Source organism: Recurvomyces mirabilis (assembly GCF_035927965.1).
Source record: "Recurvomyces mirabilis strain CCFEE 5264 chromosome Unknown scaffold_21, whole genome shotgun sequence".
In the NCBI taxonomy this organism is placed as follows: Eukaryota; Fungi; Ascomycota; class Dothideomycetes; order Mycosphaerellales; family Teratosphaeriaceae; genus Recurvomyces; species Recurvomyces mirabilis.
The window spans coordinates 142,975-161,332 of NW_027041955.1; the positions used below are offsets into that span (position 1 = coordinate 142,975).

Consider the following 18,358-nt stretch of genomic DNA (forward strand, 5'->3'; position numbering starts at 1 on the left):
GTTCGCTGCAAAAGGCAATCCCGCCATGTACTTGCATGGTGCGGGTGTGATGGCGGTGATGGACACCGGCTCTGCAACCAGGTTCTTCCACATTACCGTGACATCTCACTGGCCAAACCATGAGTACGGTACTGCAATATGCTGGTTGGGGCCGTGATCTCGTGGTCATGGCTCGCATGGGTATCATGCTGTAGTTCGCGTCGCGCAGGTGTGAGTTGTCTGTACTTCCTTTCTTGACATCAACTACGAAATCGCCATTGCTATCCACAGGCATGAAGTTTCGAGCGTCTTTACAAGTGCCCCGCCAGCCAAACGAAGACACCAACGATGGCAAGACTGCTGCGTTGCCTGGTCTGCCTAGACTTCCGTTCAAGATGAGCAGCTTACGACACAAGAAATCGAGTGCGTGGTTGGCATCCGAGGAGAATCCCAATGCTCGACCTGCAGCACTACTTCCAACACAAACCGAAGAGAGGGACGAGACCGAGCCACAACTTCAGCAAAATAGACGGAAGCAGGCAGTACAGGACTTCTTCCGAAAGACTTCATCCCGTTTCAGGTATTCAGGGACTAATAAGAAACCGTCTGACTCCGGGAACAACTTCACACGCCAGTTGACCGTACGCAAGAAGACTCGTGTGCAAAAGCAGTCAGCTAGCAGAAATGTCTCAAAGCGTGATAGCCAGCTTCGCTCTTTCGACATCAGTGATGAGGTGCTCAACCGGCTTGTGGGTCCTGTCAAGCCGGAAGAGCAAGGGAAGATCCAAAGCAGCACTTTTCTGGTTCAGCAACGCGTCCGCGCCTCTTCCAGACAGGCTAGCTCTTCAGCGGCGATTAGTCCGTTGAAGACAAGCAGTCAGGTTGAGCTAGATAGGAAAGCTACCAGCCAGGCTGCGCTGGATAGACATCCATTGAGTCAGCGTGATGTCGAGGAGATGTTTGTGGGAGCACCCTACTTCCAGGTGCAAGAGGATGGTGACGGGCTGTGGAGACCACAGGTCGTCTTCCGAGGGATCGATGTGGAAGCGAGCAAAAGATATGGCACTGATCATGCACCCCTGCTTCATTCGAGTTTCGGTGCTTCGACACTCGGACTACACCGAACCCGGGAGACAGCGGATGGCGAGTTGCCAACAAAGTATGGCACGAAGCCCACCGACCTCGACAGCGATATACTGGAGCTACCGAGCATGCTTAGTGCAAACGGTCTTGATCCCGGCACGATAGGCTTCGAGCACTTTCTGCAGCTGGCGATTGCGGATAGCGCAGTCAGGCCGGACGAACCATCATTTGATACCAAACGTGCAATACTCTCTACCGATCCGGAACAACTCGGCTTACGAGAGCTGAATATGGAAGTCCTCATACATCGACTGACGGAGCTCGGCGAGCTTGATGCAGCACAGCACGACCCAGATCTGTCACAGCCAGAATGGTCCGAAGCAAAGGTTGAGGAGATGGGTGAAGAGTTGTTTGGTAGACTACTGGATGGCGAGCTTGGCACAACGGGCGCTGGCACGGGCGATGTGACGCTCAGGACGCAGATCACGGCTCTTCAGAAAGTGCTTGGTGAGAAGGAGCTGTGGTATAATTTCAGCCAAGTCGAGTGGAGAATACGGGTAGGGCAATTGTTGTGGGCTAGTGAAGGGGCGGAGCCTACGGGCGCAGATGACAACGCCCAGCCATCCGAGCGGGATGTTCTGCTTCTTCAAATTACCCTTGCGTCAGAGCTGCTTGTGCGTCTGCAGGCCGTGAAACGAATGTCCGGAAGCTTGTCCGATGACGAAATCGATATCATTGACGCTCGCCAGTCCAAGAAAATCCAATGGGATCTCGTACTTAGCAGAACATTTCTCAAGAACCTCATCATCCGTGCTAAAACCCTGGAGGAGACGAGCAGGGCAGACAAGCGAGTCAGCCTGTTCAGCGCCTTCTCATTCCGGACGGCCATAGAAACACCAGAGGAGGCTGAAGAGCAAATCGTGCAACCAGTACTTTCGCCACGAAATCAGGAGCAACAGCTTGCTGGACTATTGACGTTTGCAGAGAAGCTGCAGTGGCCCCATCTGGAAGACGTCCAGACGCAGCTAGAAGCTCGACTGTCCGACACTAAGATGCAGACGCGTGGTGATGCTCTTGCAGTCCCGGGCGTCCAGCGACCAGTCAGTGGCATCAGTACATATGCCACCCCGCTGAGCAGTCCTCGTTTACCAGGATACACGCCGTCTGCCAACAGGAAGAGTTGGCTGGGTGGCCTGATGGGTCAGCACCAAGCACGTCCTGGTCTGAGCCGAATGACTACTGCCAACAGCATCCAGCTCTTGGCTGCTTCGCCGTCGAGTGAGGAACACGGAGATGGCTTTGAGGTCGGAGGCTGGCTATCTCGGTCCTGGCTTGCTGGTCTCGTTTTGCCGGGAGAATCAGCAGGTCATTTCCTTATCTCGACCCTACTTGAGAATAGTTCGCAAGCTATCGAGGCCCTGGGAGACGAGGCAAACTTGTACGGCGGCTTCATATACCAAGGACGAGGTTTCTGGAGCAAGAGCTGTGTGGTTGGGCGTGTGCTGGCCGCTACCAGAGGTTCTCAAGACTGCATGAAATGGTTGTCTGTGCCCATCATTGCAGACAGTGGCAGGATTGACGATGGCTGGGTCAGTCTCGACATCAAGGATGTACCAAACACGGACACGAAGACACTTCGGATCAAGGACACGAGAGCCGTGGCGAGCGACTCGGATCCTCTGCACGGAGCGACCATCAAAAGCTTACAAGCTGGAGACTTCTCTACACCGCTTGATGGGCCGTTTGTCATGGGCAACGATGTCAAGTATCAAGGACTATCGTTTGATACTACCCACAGCAGCTCGAAGCTGATGAAAGTGGAGGAGGACCAAATCGACGTGACGAGCACACATGTTGCCACAATGATCTTCACAGCACCTGCTAATACGAGACTGGGAAGCTTGGAAGTACCACTCACTTATGATGTGAATTTCGTCGCATCCTACCCATGCCATCCACAGCCCCGGAAGCCCACAAGTCCGACCACTGAACCAGCGGACTCATCTTCGCCTACGGCTGTAGATCTCGACAGCGCCCGTGGAGCAGTGACAGGGGCAGCAGAAGCGACTAACCCGAACAAGTCGGAGCTCGTCAATGTCAAATCGGCATCCACATTCACTGACACATCACGCACCGACAAGTCTTCTCGTCAAGCACGAGCAGACGCGGCGCGCGCCTCAGGGATCACACTTAGTCTCGTCGACATCGAGAAGGAGTTGCCTCCACCACCAGCCCATCCGCTGCACTTCGAGCACCACTATAGCATCATACCAGTGGCCTCGCTACTATCTGCAGGTCCCGAGAAGCGACCTCGTGCTCTCTCCTCACCTGAGGAGCGAGGTACAGGAGGGTGGGATGGTGAAGTCGTAGTCCTCGACTGCAGGGGCACACATGACCTTGAGTTACTTGCTAGAGCATGGTGTGCTAAGGTAGGAGAGAATGCACTGGTTGGTGCGAAAACGAGAACCTGCTTGGCATGCTGTGTCAGGGAGGCGAGAGGTTTGGGTATAGGTGTTGTAATCAGAACGTGATGGGCCTCCTGTGGCGGGCTTGTAGACGGCTAAACGCCATGTGGGCATAGGCAGGAAAAAGAGACTTTGTAATCGTACTGAACGTCCGAAAGTCAATGGCTTGGTAGCTGCCCATGGGGTTGACCGAGCTTAATTGTATGATTCTGCGGGGGTGAACGACATCACCCTCGGCCTGCTCCCAAATCTCACCATATTCCCGTGCTGACTGAGCGGCCTTCAGCAGTATTCGCGGCTCATTTCTGTCGGACAACGTTATCCTCCCCACGTGTGATGTGATATGAGCAGTTGTGACGGTGGGGATATGGATGTCATTGGGTACAAGGCATCTGAGAACCCACTTCTCGGTATGCTTGTTAGCCTAGTGGGGAGGCTCAAGGCGATCGCATAAGTATCTGATTATGCCTCTAAGAAAATCTCGTGGGTAGTCTCTCCTGTTGTACCTCAACATCCCTTCGCAAGTTGTTCACCCGAAGTATCTGGTTGTGGAGACAAGATGGCGGTCGAGAAGGACGGCAGAGTGCTGCATCGACAGAAGCTCAATGCTTATACCTTCTTCGTGCTATGTATGCTTGGCATAGGCTCCATAAGCTATGGCTACTCTGCGTCCATTATCGGCACGACTTTGGGTATGCCTGATCGCCATACCATGCTTGTCCAAACCTGACATAGCTGCCAGGTCAACCATCTTTCATTACCTACATGAAGCTTGATACCCGCGCCGATGGGACAGATCTGCTCTCAACAACTAATGGGCTGTTCCAGACAGGAGGTGTTATTGGTACGCTCATGCTGCCCAGTATTGCAGACAAATGGGGTCGACGTTGGGCTTGCGCAGCCGCCTGCATCCTACTCGTTATCTCTGGCGCCGTCATGACTGCGTCTGTCGAGATCGGCATGTTTATTGCCTTCAGGTTCTTCGCCGGAGCAGGAAGCTTTGGCATTCTGGCCGCCGTGCCCATTCTAATGAACGAGGTACAGATTCATTAAGCAAACGCGCAGAACGGGAACCTGTGCTGACACGTCAATAGTAAGTTGATGAACCTCCAACCTTTGTTGCTTCCGACTTGGCGATGCCTTCTGCCAGCGCATTCTCAACTTGTCTGATTTGCAGACACACATGCATTTGCTCGAGGTGATCTTCTCTTTCCGGCATGCAAAGCTAACGTGTTCACCATTCAGGATCGTGCCCGTCTCGATGCGCGGTGCTCTTGTCGACATGCATGCCATCTTCTTGCTCATCGGCTATATGGTGCAAGGATGGGTGGGGTTCGGCTTCTACTTTTGGAAAGGTGGTGGGAGCAATACCTGGCGTCCTCCGATGGCACTATCGATCTTCTGGCCACTGTGTCTGCTTGCTGGCTTGCCATTCCTGCCCGAGAGTCCCAGATGGTAAGCAGAGTCTCGACCACGCATAAAGCACAACACTGATCTTTCGTGATAGGCTCTGCATGCAAGGTCGTGATGCCGAAGCAGAAAGAGTGCTCGTCAGACTGCATGCCGATGCGAGTGATCCAGATCACACCCTGGCTGCAGCAGAATTCTACCAGATCCGCAGACAAATCGAGATTGATCGCACGTTGGGTAGTTCGTGGCTGCACATAATCAGGAAGCCGTCCTATCGGAAGCGCGCCTTGCTAGCCATCGGAATATGTGGCATCTGCCAATGTTCTGGCGTCCTGGTCATCAACAGTATGTGCGGACGTTCTCCAGTAGGTATGCCCTTGTTGACGAAACGACACAGACTATGGTCCCACTCTTTATAAGCAGCTTGGCTTTTCGCCTGTCAAGCAGTTGCTATATCCTGCAGCGTGGCTCACATTCGCCTTCTTCATGAACCTTGCGGCACCATTCTTCGTCGATCGATTTCCCAGGCCAAAATACATAGCGTTTGGCGTACTAGGATGTATGGCAACGCTGATCGTGGAGGCTGCTCTGGTAGCTACGTTCGTGGAAAACGCCACATCGACCAATACCTCTGCACTGCTCGCCTGCGTTGCCATGTTCTTCGTCTTCCAAGTGTTCTACGGTCTCTGCTTGGACGGAACACAATTCTCCTACCTTGGCGAGATATTTCCGACTCATATCAGGGCCAAAGGTGAGAAACAGAGAAGCGAGTCTGGGAACAGAGCTAACCTCCTGCCTCCCAGGTATTTGCTTAGGGGTGGCCATGATCAGTTTCATGAACATCGTCTGGCTACAATCAGCCCCAGTTGCATTTCTGAGCATCGGCTGGAAGTTCTAGTAAGTCCTCTCTGTCTCGACCGCCGAGTAGATACTGATGACCAACAGCCTCGCGATGATCATTCCCGGCACGATCGGCGGGATTTGCATGTGGGTAAGTGATGAGATGTCATATTACTCTCGTGGATTGGAGTGGTGCTGACTACCATCTATAGATCTTCTTTCCCGATACTAAGGGTATATTGGACCGGGAGGCCTCGAACCTGGCATGATCCATGGCTAACGCACGCGTAGGCATCCCACTCGAGGAAGTTGCCGCCATTTTCGGTGATGCAGCTGAGGTCGCGGTATATGAGCGCGAGATCGATATCGACCCAACAACTCACTCTATCATTGCAGGCCAGAAGGGTGAGAAGATCGAACAGATCGAGCGAGAGGGCAGCGACGTCTAGCCGCGCAGGACTTGTCACGGTTGAGTGTCGGGAATGGACCATGATGCTGTCTCATGGTACCTTTAAGGAGTCGTGTAATCGCGGTGGCACATAGCGATGGAGTGCTAGTCATACAGTCAGCTTCTTGTGTTGTATAGAGGAGTGACAATGCTTACATCTTAATGTCGACGACCCATTGTGAAGCATGGCTTAGGCTAAAGCATGTCCCACAGAACCACTGTATTCGTGGAATCGTAGCATGATGATGGTTCTACAAATGCGAGATCACGCCTTATAGCTGATCTCCGTCCTCGAAACCAGACTAGTTGACGGCCTTCGATCATCCCCTGCCCACTCTGGATGTGCTACAAGAATATCGAACAAAGCCTCACAAAACCCGCTCATCAGCTGATCATCATACAACAAGCTCAAAAACACAGCTCTCAATTGCGGCCAGGCATAGATTCTCATCCTATGCAGCGTACTAATGAGCAGAGAATCCTGCAACGGGTCCCGCGCAATCGCGCACAGCATGAATCTAGCCCAGAGGGCAATGTACTCATACTGCGTGCCCATCAGGAGCTCTGTTTGGAGATGCCGGCAAGAGCTCGTATGGATTATCATTCCATTTTTCATGTCGAAGTTCCAAAAGATCTTATGAACGTTCATGGTATGTTGCAGTAGCACGCCGCAGATGTTTATGTTGGCTGCACGGACGTGGTATAAAGCAGACAGGACAGCTGGGTCATATGAGTCTTCATAATCTGGACCTGGCTCAAAGCCGTGCGTGTGGGTGGGACTCCAGGACATGTTCTCCAGGGCTACATGTCTGAGGCGCATCGGCTCAGCCTTGGAGTGTGGATCGTATAGTGCCATTTGCGCGACTAGCGATAGCAGACTGCGCATCTCCACTCGCCGCATGTCGAAAACCCGAAAGCCGGCGGGTAAGGAGACCAGATGGCCCATGGATCGTGTGCGCTGTCCACCATCGTCCAAGGATCCACGGTACATCTCCAGCGCCAGATCGGTCAAAGTAGCCACGTTCTGCTCCTCTAGACTTCGACCAGCAATTGCCAGTGTCTTCCATGCTTTCATGTGAACTTCATAAGACTGTTGATCGCCGTATCGCCTCTCCCAGCCCGCGAGCAAAGCTATCGCCACAGGAGCAATGCTTTCCGCGTCAGCTACGGCAAGTTTCTCCTGGATAGCATTAAGTGATGCACCCCGTAGCACTGCTAGTCCAGCTCCGATATGCCTCAGAGCCTGGCGTGGAAGTCCACAGGTGTTGCTGTAGGTGCCAGCCAAGAACAGAGAGACCTGGAATAGCGTGGTGTTGCCCGTCATGGCGTTCCACAGCATCGATCGAATCGAGCTATGCGCCAGCGAGATCTCGCCTTCTTGGCATAGAGATGTAGGCCGGTCATCCAGGAATCGAATAACGATGTCAACCATCTGCTGAAAGTAGACCTGATCAGGCGAACTCTGCGTCTGGACAGCATGCCTGACGACCGCTTGTTCCAGAGCTGCCACGGTATTCGCGGGTCTCTGGGGGGATAGAGTCGTAATGATAGTCGTCTTAGCAGGTGGAGCTAGCACCGGCAGGGATTTCCTTTGTGGCGGCGATGGCATTGGGAGCGAAAACACTAGCGATCCAGGTTGTTGTCCTTGTCTCGCTGCTTTCTTCGCAAGGGTCGCTCGTCGTGCGGCGGCACTCGCTCGCGCAGCCTGGGAACGAACATCTTTGCGGCTACGATCGGAGGAGACAGCATTAAAGTCGATCCAGGTACTCTCCGCTCCAATCTGGTCCTTCGGATCACCGCTGGAATGACTCGACTGCGCAGCAGCGCCAGCATTGGTAGGTCTCTGCTGAGGTTTCTGTATCCGGGAAGATTCCTGACGACCGCACCTGTTAGTGTTATCAGCGGGCATATTGATGATGCCGAGCGTGGCCCGTATCGGTGGTCAGATCACGCCACAGTCGTGGATCATGCAACAGAGCTGCCGGCTTTCGAGCCGCAAAGGATATGCGACGTCTCGCACGCATGAGTTGCTGTCGCGAAAGGCAGGGGTAGTCTGCATTCTCTGCCCCCTCATGGCCTCGCGTACCATACCTTGTCAAAATACGGTTTCACGGACTCACAGCTCGTGGATCCTGCCGTCAATTGCGAGCCTTTGCCGAGGCGGATCATTGCTGTCTGAGCCGATTATGAGTGGATGGTTAGACGAACCAATCCCGTTCGAGTATTTGCATGACCGTTTCATTGAACTCTGTTCAATCTTGTCCATTTTCGACATTCGGACGCAACGATATATTTCGAGTTGCTATAGCGCGCCAGTCGAAAGCACACGACGACAGGTTGGTGTAGAAGTCTGTTTCCTTTCATGGGAAGATGCTCGATAGCAATGGCTCGGAATCAGACGGAAAAGAAAGTGACAAGGGAACGTCAAGCGCGCTCACTGCCCAGAGAGAGGTCCGCCTTTACAAATCATCCGAAGACATGGCGCCGGTTCATGCATACTCTAGGTATACATTGCTCACTACAGACTGACAAGCCCATGCCGTCCCAAGACCAACGCCATCCCGCAGAAAAGAAGTGGAGTTGACTTCCTCTTTTGTACAAACCATCGAACCCTTACCCTCTGCCATGAGCATTTCTCACACCAGTACCAACATCTTTCCATGCTCTCTGCACCTCACCCCATTTCTTCATCCGATCCGCATTTTTGACAGCCTTGACAGCTTCGCCCAATGACCTCGATCCGTCTTCCTTCTCGGCGGAGGACGTCAGGCGTAGCATATATCGATCAGACTTAGTAGTACTACTTGGCCTCATCCTTAGTCGTTGTACTTTTCGTAGCTGTCGTAGACCGTATACACAGGCAATCATGCTGATGACGAACGAGAAGCCACTCACACCCCAGAAACCCCAGTTTGTCTCTTCGATGAAGTTTTCCAGATTCATGCCGTACAGTGCTGCAACGAACATGCCTACGCTGATGCCCATGGTTCCTATACTCACTTTCAATTCCAGAAGCATTAGACTATTGCGATTGGCGTCAAGGATAGCGCGGACGATTTCCTCTGTGTTGCGGATGGCTGAGACTAGGGCGCTGGCAACTTGCACAATCTCGTCTGCAACTTTGTGGTAAGACTCCAGCAGGAGCTCGACGTCCTCATGATTGTCTTCTTCGCGTTCGTGACCATTGGCTTTCTCGGTGAGATACATGGCTGCTAAGTCATCGTCTGCTTCGAGTAGATCGTCTATGGCGTCTCGGACGAGACGAGCTTTCTGTTCGAAGCTGGTGAGCTTTTTACTGTAGATGAGGAGATGGCGGAGTTTGTCGCGGTCAATGTCTTCCTCCAATTCCTGGAGTACTCGTACAACAGGCTTTCGCACGTTGTCAAGCTCACTTTCCAGTGCTGTGGTGACTGACTGGAGCACAGCCTCCAGCGCCCGGAACTCATATGGCAGGTTGCCAACTAGAGGAGAAGCTTTCTGCTGTAGCTTGCCTTGGAGATCGTAGACGAAAAGACTTTGTGCATGGGTCTGACTTGAGCCGTAGGAGTCGAATATGAGAACGCGATTATGCTTGATCAGACATCTCAAATGCAGCAAGTTGATTAGGATAGCTGTCGGCCGAACCATGATATGCGGCAGAACGCTGCTATCGATCTTTCGCAGATCACGAGGTAGTAGCGAGTACTTTGTGCCAAGTTCGGTCTTCTTGAACTCTCCAGACATCAGGATAGGCTTCCCGTTCTCGTCAAACTCCGTACACCTCAACATGAGCGCATTCGCCGGCTTGATATTACGCGAACCACTGCCGAGACCAATGTGATCATCCATGAATCCCGTCAACGTGGGCATACCATCATGTCCTCCTTCCCCTCCGCCGTGATCTGGTGGTGGTCGCATCCGTCTCCATAGCCATTGTCGTAATTGAGATGATGTGGTAAACTCCCGAGTCTGCGGCGGTCTATCGTGGTTTGAATGACGGTCCGCGTGCGGTGGAGAGGCAAGACGTGATGGAGATGTGCTTGGGGCGCGGCATTGTCGGCTAAGGGGGACTTTCGGTCGTCTTATCTGGCGAGCAGTCGATATGTGGCGTTGCGTGTGGACTTGCGCATCAAGCTGGCCTCGCAAAAACCGTAGCAGAGATACGGAAGGCGCGTTGAGACCACATGCGCCTCTCATCGCTGGTCGCGGTGGCTGTCGTCGAGTCTGAGATGGTCCAAAGCACGCGCAAAGAAACATACTTTTTGGCTTGACATGTGACGTAGATGGATTCGCGTAGGGCTGACTGCCGGGCTCCGAGCTTTCATCAACACAAGGCATATATCCCATATCAATCCTTTTCACAGACACGAATTTTAACAGGTGTATATGACATATGATACAATACATGGATATGCACTACAACAAAGATGTACTGTTCACTAGGACTCTGAGAGCGACCATGCCTCACGAACCACACCTGGTATGCCTTCGCATAGAACTCTCAGGGTAGGTGGACTCGACAAGGCGGACTCGCCCGCAGCCCATCAACGGGCACTCTGCCATTAACGGACGTTGCTTAGCCTTGCAACTGCCATCCTTCGTGTAACACTAAGTTCCGCAAACCCTAGACGAGTACACGGCGTGCTGCTGCGACACGTGTACAGCAATCATGATGGTAGGACCACAAAAACTGGATGCTCGTGTCCATTGCAACGCTCGTCCGACTGCTGCGGCAGTGCGCCAGGCAAGCCTGTCACGCGGAAAGCACGAATTGTACAGTGCAAGGAAAATCGGAAATTATCGTACACGTGAGCTGGAAAAGAGAACGAAACTTTGTGTCTGGCCTGAATGTGTAGCAGACTGGATCAAACCATTAGTTTGCAGCTACCTCAGAGATTGCCGTTTCAGGAAAGCCGCAGAGAAGGAAGAACGCTCGGTGGTAGCCTTGAAGCATGTGCGTCCACGACCATAGGTTTGTGCTCCTTCTGCAAACGTACATGTAGAAGGCGCACAAGCAGTGCAGGTAGCAACCACATCCCCATTCTCCTCTTCCTTCTGATCAATAGTAGTCGTGGATTCTCACTCTCGAACAATCAGCTCTACTCACATTTCAGCTTCGAAGCATATCTTCTACTACTATCCCGCATCAAGCAGATCATCCGCACCTTCAGCCGGCCATGGCTCAAATGCAAGAGGAAGAATGGCAGAACGGCATCTGCTCGCATGTTTGTGGCGGTGACTGCGGTACTTGCGTATGCTCCCGCCATACAGAACCGGACGGCTTGACGACTGACGAACCTTGACAGTGGGCAGCCTGGTGCTGCAACTGCTTCCCTTTATGGCCGGGTCGATCAACGACTCGAACAGTTCCCAAATAAGTAGTCCTTCAGGCTCTGTCTCGCACTCATTTTAACATCCACCAACACCCTTCTCAGCAATAAAGAAGACCTCAACCTTTTCTCCTCCGGCTGCTGCATCATGTTCGTAGCCGACTACGTCCACTGCCTCTGCATCCCGCTGTGGCTCAAACCTCAAGAGTTCCGACGCAAGTTCAACATTCGCGGTAATGGCTGCACCGACTGTCTGGCCAGCTACTTCTGCCATTCTTGCGCACTGTCGCAACTGAATACGGAGCTCAAGGCTAGGGCTGAGCAGCCTCAGATCGAGGCCAAGGAGGCGCCGATGGGTTATGTTCAACCAGCACCACCGCACGGGATGATGTACGTGCCGCCTTTGTAGACTCGGCGTGGAGATGATATTCACGCTAAGGCGGTCATTCGGCTGGTGTCTGTGGTGGAGATCATAACACAGTGTTCAAACAGGACCTGCTATCAATATCAGGACACGACAGTCTTCTTGGTTAGCTCTTCGTTTTTCCTATTCTCAGTGGCAAGTGACACGGTCAGATATTTTGTAGTGTACCAGAAGTTCTATCACGCCACCGCGCACCTCTTCACAATATGAACGCGTCCTTGCTTCGGACAATACCACCTCAATTTTCGTCTCTCACTCAGCGCTCTGGACGTTTCGAAAGCGTATGATCCTTATCTGAGGAGCCGTAAGACTGTCTTGCTGTTGCTCGGAGCTGTCACGAATCACGATAAGCCGTTCGTGAACCTTGCATGAATGCAGACCCCCAAAGCTCAGAGCGTTGGAAGCTCGACATAATTCGGATCTGCATTGCATGCAGCCTTACGCGAGATTTGCTTACCAGCGTTGAATGTGTTGGAAATGGCAGCCTGAAATAAGATATTGGTGATTCCGGCCCCAGGATAGCCGTCTCTAATACATTCTCCACAAGCTGCGTAACATGAACATAGGTATCTCATGGTCGGCCATGGTCGTGGGTCGATGCGAAGTCGTGGACTGCAGAAAGAGACTTCGTCGATCGTGCATATCGATAAAGTCTACCGATACTGAGCTGCATGCAGGTCGCGGACAAGTCTTCACCTCCAGAGCTCTGACTGGCTTGACACGCGACAGGCAGGGGAGCGGACAAGCTGAAGCGGTTGCGCTCCCGATAGCTGGGGTGTGGGCGAGACCCAGGGCTAAACCTCACCAACAGATGCAATACTGAATCTTCCACTCCGAACAACGACGGCAACGTTAGGACAGACCGTTTCGCTGTCCAACACAACGCTGCATCCAACAAGTGAGTTGACTGGGCGCCGCTGATGACATGGAGGCCTTGCGACCGGCGATATACTTTCTGGTGCGGCAATGAAACCTCGCCGGCTGAGCTGAGGCGTCGAGCGATAGTGGATCTTCCCCAAGCTTGGGACACCCAAGAATAACCACCGCTAACCAGACTGTGCATTAGTGTCTGTGCTAATCCACTACAGCCTTGTAGACCAACACCAAAAACATCGCGATAGGCTTGCGGCATCACTTGCGCTCTACCACTTCCGGCTGCCTCTCGCCTTTGCCAACACGGCATCCAAGGTATCCGGTGATACGATAGGCTTACCCTGCGGAAACGACAGTCGCTCATGGTGGGGGCCTGGGGCTAAGTATATGATCTGCATGACTGTGGTCTGTGGTATTATTACAGCGCAGGAGAGCTCCCAGGTAGGATCATTTTTGTTCAATCTCTTTTGCTGCCTTTCCTGTTCGTAAGTCAGAGCGCTCATTGCTGCGCCTTGTTATCTTCACCCAAGGCTCTGGTAGCTTCGCGTCGTAATTGAGGCCTATCACCTGCCTGGTGCTTATACTGTGTATATACCCTCCAGCCTGAGCTACGTGGGCATTTCTCCTCCAACTGCAGCTTCTTGGACGGCCCACTCTTGCACTAGTCGACCGATAACATGGCTCACTTCGCATCCTTGAACGGTGCGACAGAGTACGCCCGGACTGTCGAGGATGATGAGTTCGACTTCAACTTCCAGCCCAACCCGGAGACTATGGCACGCCGTAGCATCTCCATCTTCAGCAGAAGAGGCACAGAGACGCCTGAGCCGAAACTGCCATTCATTGCGCAGGTGGCAGTCTCACATGAGCTAGTCCCTCAGCTGAAACGCCAAATGACCGACCGGCAAAAGAGCTGGATCAGCAGGACCAAGAGCGTCTGCGGTGGTAGGAGCTATTCGAAGACCACTACTCCTAGCGCTGCAAAGAAGCCGAGCGGGACTGTACTACGCTCGGTGCCACCAGCCAAGACTATCAAAATGTCAGCCTTGGAAGAAGAAATGGCTACGAGTCCAAACGAGGAGATACTGTCTGCAGTAAGCGAGCGTCCACGTTCGCCAGGGAATGTCACGTCTCAAGCTCCTCGCTCTGCTCAACACTCGTCCGTGCAGCAGCAGCATCATTTCTCGCAGGCTCCGAGCAGTCCTGTAGCACAGCGCACAAGAAGTGAGAGGAGAAGAAGCCATGACAATCGCATTGGCATCTGGGCAAATGGTGTAGCACAATGGGACGACCAGCTGAACACTAGTGTACCTCATGAGCAGCATCGCGAACGGGTTGAGGAAGCAATACGGGAGAATACAGGTTTCATGCCACTTTCCACTGACGCTCTCACGACTGCTCCGTCAAATGGCCAAAAGCCCACGCTATCGGTCGTCATTCCTGGTAACGATGTCAACAAGGCACGAACAATGGCTTTATCCACGATCGTGCAGCCCAGGCCTCAAAGACCCGTCAGATCGGTAGCACCTGCCAGTCTCGTGAGCAGGTTCGGCATTGCCATGCCTGCCATCACTGTAACGCCTGAGCGGATACAGGAGCACATCGTCTCACCGGTAGAGTCCATCCAGCATACGCCGCCTCCTGGAGCGCAGCTTGGATTCGTAGCAGCCGTATTCTCGTCGGAACATCTTCGCCCAAAAGCATCTCGTGAATCCACTTCGAGCGTCGAGAGTACCAACAGCGACCAAGAGGACGCCTCAAGCCTCAGCAGCAAACGCAGCTCGGCTACTTCTATCGAAGCGGTGGCCATCCCTTTGCCAAAGAGGAACAGCAAGCGTCTTTCTGGCATGGCGCTTAGCGCAGCACGTCGCTCAAGTACACCCATGGACATTGCGAGATCATCTCCGCTAGCTGAGCTGAACAAGCCGCTGCCGCCACATCCACTTCCACAGCCGCAACGCCTGGCTCCCACGCCAGCAGCTGCCAACATCAGAGATCTGAGGCGGCACAGCTCGGCTGGTATTGCACCTAGCCTAAGCGGTAGCAATCTTCGTAGGAGAAGCGCGGGATCTATGGTGCGCCCGAGACTTTCTACGAGGTCTTTGACGCGACTCGACAAGCGTGATAATGGACGCGCTTATGGTCATGAGCATCTACAGTATGTGCAGGAGTCGGACGAATCCAACTCAGAGGTGGAGGAGTTCCTCACGCCCACACTGAGTCAAGCGGAACGGGAGCTGCAAGCACATCTTGAACCGACCAAAATTGTAGTAGCGGCTACACAAGAGCATAATCCTCAAGTACCAGACGATCTTGAGGATATTCTGGCAAGGACAGCATCGATCAGACGTAACAACAGCGTCCGCAGCGTCATGCAGCCACCTGAGCGTGCACCGACTGTGCCCAGAAGAAGCAGAAAGAGAGAATGGCGTGCTAGCACCGGAGAGGCTGTCATGCGCACTACGTTACCGACGAGGCACAAGTCGGATTCATACATGCGCGAGAGTGCTAAAAATGAAGACGCTGTGCACCGCAGTCTGACAGTCATGCGTGCTGTGCACAACGATGACTTCTCCCAGCTGTCTCTTGTGATCCCGACACTGCACGACCTTGTCACCAAGACACCAGACCTGTTCGTTGAGGACGTCGATGCCTTGACACCAGCCGCAGCCGCAGCCGCTTCCGTCGAAGATGTCCTTCTGAATATACTCTCGGCCCTCCACAGCCCAGAAGACCTCTTGAACACTGCCAGGATCGACAAGGGTATGTATCGCGTCTACAAGGAGAACGAGATGTACCTCGTTCAGACCACCGCCTTCAATCAATCACCTGCTTGCTGGGAGTTCAGACAGTGGTCACCACCAGATCGCAGCCTATCAGACTCTAGCAGCGGAGCGTCCTCGCAGCTGGAGCACACACCGCAATCCTACATACGTTGTCGGCGCCGGGACGAGGAAACGATGCAGGCTCTAAAGGTAATGATCTTGGCCGAGTGCGTGGCTTTTGTTCGCCGCGAGACAGCCGCTGTTCTCTCCGCACCAGATCACCCGAAAGCTCAACGCTACAACGATGCCTTCTGGCGTATCTGGTGCTTTTGCAAGATCTTCGGCTGCGACAAGGGCCGCGAAGAAGATGTTACTGGACAACTCGACTGGCTGAAAGGTGGACTTCTAGCCAACAACCAGGACGTTGCAGCTACCATGAACATGAATCTCGAGTTCGAGATGTCTAGTGTTCTGCTCAACCCACCTGATTTCTTCGCGAAGGGCAATGCGGATGGCTTGAGCGCGCAGCAGTTGTATGATGTGACTGAGCTCTGGGGCTGTCTGTCATCACTTCTGCAATGCTACCAGGGACAAGTGGGTGAGGCAAGGGAGGCCGGTGTCTTTGGCTCATGCCAGGATCTTGTGGAAGGCGACTTGGAGAAAGAGGAGTGGATACTAGAGGAATGGTTGTACTACCTCCTCACGCTTGGTCCGGATGTGGTGCTTGAGATGGCGGAGCAAGCTGCTAACGGGACATCCGCTGGCTTCTCCTTGGCCAAGCTGAATGGGTGGACTGCATGGACACTACCAAGCTTTAACGGGAGCCGATCCACTTTCTTGCGCGAGCCAGTGGCGCGACTGTACGAAGAGCGCATAGCCGCTGCTCAGGAGGCGATCGAGAATCCACGTGAGCAGGAGAAGAAAGAGGTCAGCCGCAAACGCGTAGCCAACCTCGCTGCTGAGATCCGTCTGCAGCGCCAATCGAGCAGCTACAGACGCTCCTCTTACACCGACATGCACAACGAGCGAGCAATGAGCGCGATGTCTCGCCGCAGCAGCACCATGAGCCACAACACTGTCGGTTCTCGAAATAGTATGGTCTCGCCGATGACGCCAGCACCGCAGTACACCTACGTGTCACAGGGCACCATGACACCAATCTCCACCGCTCTCCCAAGCTTCCCACACTTCCAGCATCATCCAGTCTCCACCACGGTGCCTAACTACGCAGCATGGTCGCCCCGCAAGATCAGCCCCATCATCGAGGAACGCGTGGTCAACTTCAATCGACTGTCACTCCAGAATACATTAGCAGGCGAAGTGGAGAACACCTCTGATACGGCTGTGAAGACAATCACGGCGATGGGTTTCACCGTTGTGCAGGCGAGTATGGCGTTAAGGATGACCGACATGGGTGATGGACTGAGGGTCGACAAGGCCGTGGATTATCTTCTAAGGCAGAGAAGGTGATGTGGAGGCACTGCTTGTTTTATTTTAACGGCCAAATGTCTCCTTTTGTTCAGCTGTATGTGATACCCGAGTCTCTAGACCGGCTACAAGAAATCAATTGCAATCGTCTCTGCACAAACCACGTGGTGCATGCTTTAACTACATGGCGTAACAAGACGTTGCCATTATGCTCAACCCGATTGTGCTTCCGTCTGCTGTAACGGCGCTCTGCATCTGCAACATTCGCAGTAGACAGTCAACGCTCCTATCCAAGACCTCTAGTCCCTAGCTTCGTCACTACCTTTCGCAGCAGGGTGGCAGTTTCCCGAGCTCGTGACTCTTGGAGAGGGCGGAAGTATCTCCCATCGTGAATGATGAAGTGGAGCGGACATAACTCCGTCGACAAGGCCGAGCAACGGATCTACAGCTTCGGATCTTCACATCTCCCATTTAATTGAATACAGAGGGTGGAACTAATCGATGGACCCCCTGTCGACCGTTGCAGAAAGCACGGAGTCACTACAGACTCGAGCAAAAGCAGACTGGCGTTCTTATTGGCAGATCTGCAAACGGCAGCTAGCAAGGGGTCCATCCGTTTATTCCACCCTCTGTAGGCAGGCACAATATGGCTGAATGGGACATCTTCATCTATTTTGTGGAACCGACTCGTATTCCCGTTGGTCTGGCGTATCGGCTTCGTGATTTTCTGTCCAGTTGTCGCGCATAAATCAGGCGCTAGAGGCGGTTCGGAACAACGCCGCAACCCAATGCACGACCCTGATGACGCAGGGCAAAAAATATTGTCGAGCCCGCGATCGTGGGAATCGGGGACAAGGGCATCTTATCGTGGTGCATCTGAGACGGACATGAGATCTCATGCTGTACTCGTCACATGGCTTGGAGCTCTCTACTGTTTAGGGGTGTCGGAAAGAGTCCACCTGATCTGTCCATGACAACCCTCAGTCTGTGCACGGATCCGACAACCGAAACCCTTTTCAAAGCGGCAAACGATGTCGTAACGCACTGTAAATTCTTGGGAAGCGAAAGCTTTTCTGGCGCGTGAGACCAAGATCTCACTGGATCTCACAGCATCTGCAGCTGCAGATCTCCATCTACGATCTGGGTGTCCTGAGCTGTGTCTTTGCAATCGCCATGCACTTGACCCGAAGTAGTATGACCTTTCTGCACACGATTTCGAGCTTCAAGCTAGACATACCTTGATTCGGTGTAACCGTTCTCGTCACCGCGATCATCTCTGTCGGTAGATTGTCGACGTCGTCGACGTCGTTGCCGCTCGTTCGTCCTGTGGAGAA

General features: G+C 53.3%; 7 protein-coding genes across 7 annotated transcripts; 5 read left to right on the forward strand and 2 right to left on the reverse strand.

Annotated features, from left to right (window-relative positions):
* Positions 1–272: 272 nt before the first annotated feature.
* On the forward strand, positions 273–3,593 carry LTS14_007527 (uncharacterized protein; the record flags this gene model as incomplete). Its single annotated transcript, XM_064840219.1, has 1 exon — positions 273–3,593. The coding sequence occupies one exon, from the start codon at positions 273–275 to the stop codon at positions 3,591–3,593; it is 3,321 nt and encodes a 1,106-aa protein (XP_064692099.1).
* A 493-nt stretch (positions 3,594–4,086) lies between these two features.
* Positions 4,087–4,580, forward strand: LTS14_007528 (uncharacterized protein; the record flags this gene model as incomplete). The annotated part of the gene is made up of 2 exons (XM_064840220.1): positions 4,087–4,219; positions 4,270–4,580. The coding sequence occupies 2 exons, from the start codon at positions 4,087–4,089 to the stop codon at positions 4,578–4,580; spliced, it is 444 nt and encodes a 147-aa protein (XP_064692100.1).
* Positions 4,581–4,809: 229 nt separating this feature from the next.
* LTS14_007529 (uncharacterized protein) lies at positions 4,810–6,226 on the forward strand (the record flags this gene model as incomplete). Its single annotated transcript, XM_064840221.1, has 7 exons — positions 4,810–4,982; positions 5,035–5,282; positions 5,335–5,688; positions 5,741–5,834; positions 5,883–5,928; positions 5,990–6,011; positions 6,069–6,226. 7 exons carry the CDS (start codon positions 4,810–4,812, stop codon positions 6,224–6,226), a joined length of 1,095 nt encoding a protein of 364 aa, XP_064692101.1.
* A 264-nt stretch (positions 6,227–6,490) lies between these two features.
* Positions 6,491–8,491, reverse strand: LTS14_007530 (uncharacterized protein; the record flags this gene model as incomplete). Its single annotated transcript, XM_064840222.1, has 2 exons — positions 6,491–8,111; positions 8,346–8,491. The coding sequence occupies 2 exons, from the start codon at positions 8,489–8,491 to the stop codon at positions 6,491–6,493; spliced, it is 1,767 nt and encodes a 588-aa protein (XP_064692102.1).
* A 347-nt stretch (positions 8,492–8,838) lies between these two features.
* Positions 8,839–10,074, reverse strand: MRS2 (magnesium ion transporter; the record flags this gene model as incomplete). The annotated part of the gene is made up of 1 exon (XM_064840223.1): positions 8,839–10,074. The coding sequence occupies one exon, from the start codon at positions 10,072–10,074 to the stop codon at positions 8,839–8,841; it is 1,236 nt and encodes a 411-aa protein (XP_064692103.1).
* Positions 10,075–11,682: 1,608 nt separating this feature from the next.
* LTS14_007532 (uncharacterized protein) lies at positions 11,683–11,943 on the forward strand (the record flags this gene model as incomplete). Its single annotated transcript, XM_064840224.1, has 1 exon — positions 11,683–11,943. One exon carries the CDS (start codon positions 11,683–11,685, stop codon positions 11,941–11,943), a length of 261 nt encoding a protein of 86 aa, XP_064692104.1.
* A 1,565-nt stretch (positions 11,944–13,508) lies between these two features.
* LTS14_007533 (uncharacterized protein) lies at positions 13,509–17,066 on the forward strand (the record flags this gene model as incomplete). The annotated part of the gene is made up of 1 exon (XM_064840225.1): positions 13,509–17,066. The coding sequence occupies one exon, from the start codon at positions 13,509–13,511 to the stop codon at positions 17,064–17,066; it is 3,558 nt and encodes a 1,185-aa protein (XP_064692105.1).
* Positions 17,067–18,358: the final 1,292 nt, after the last annotated feature.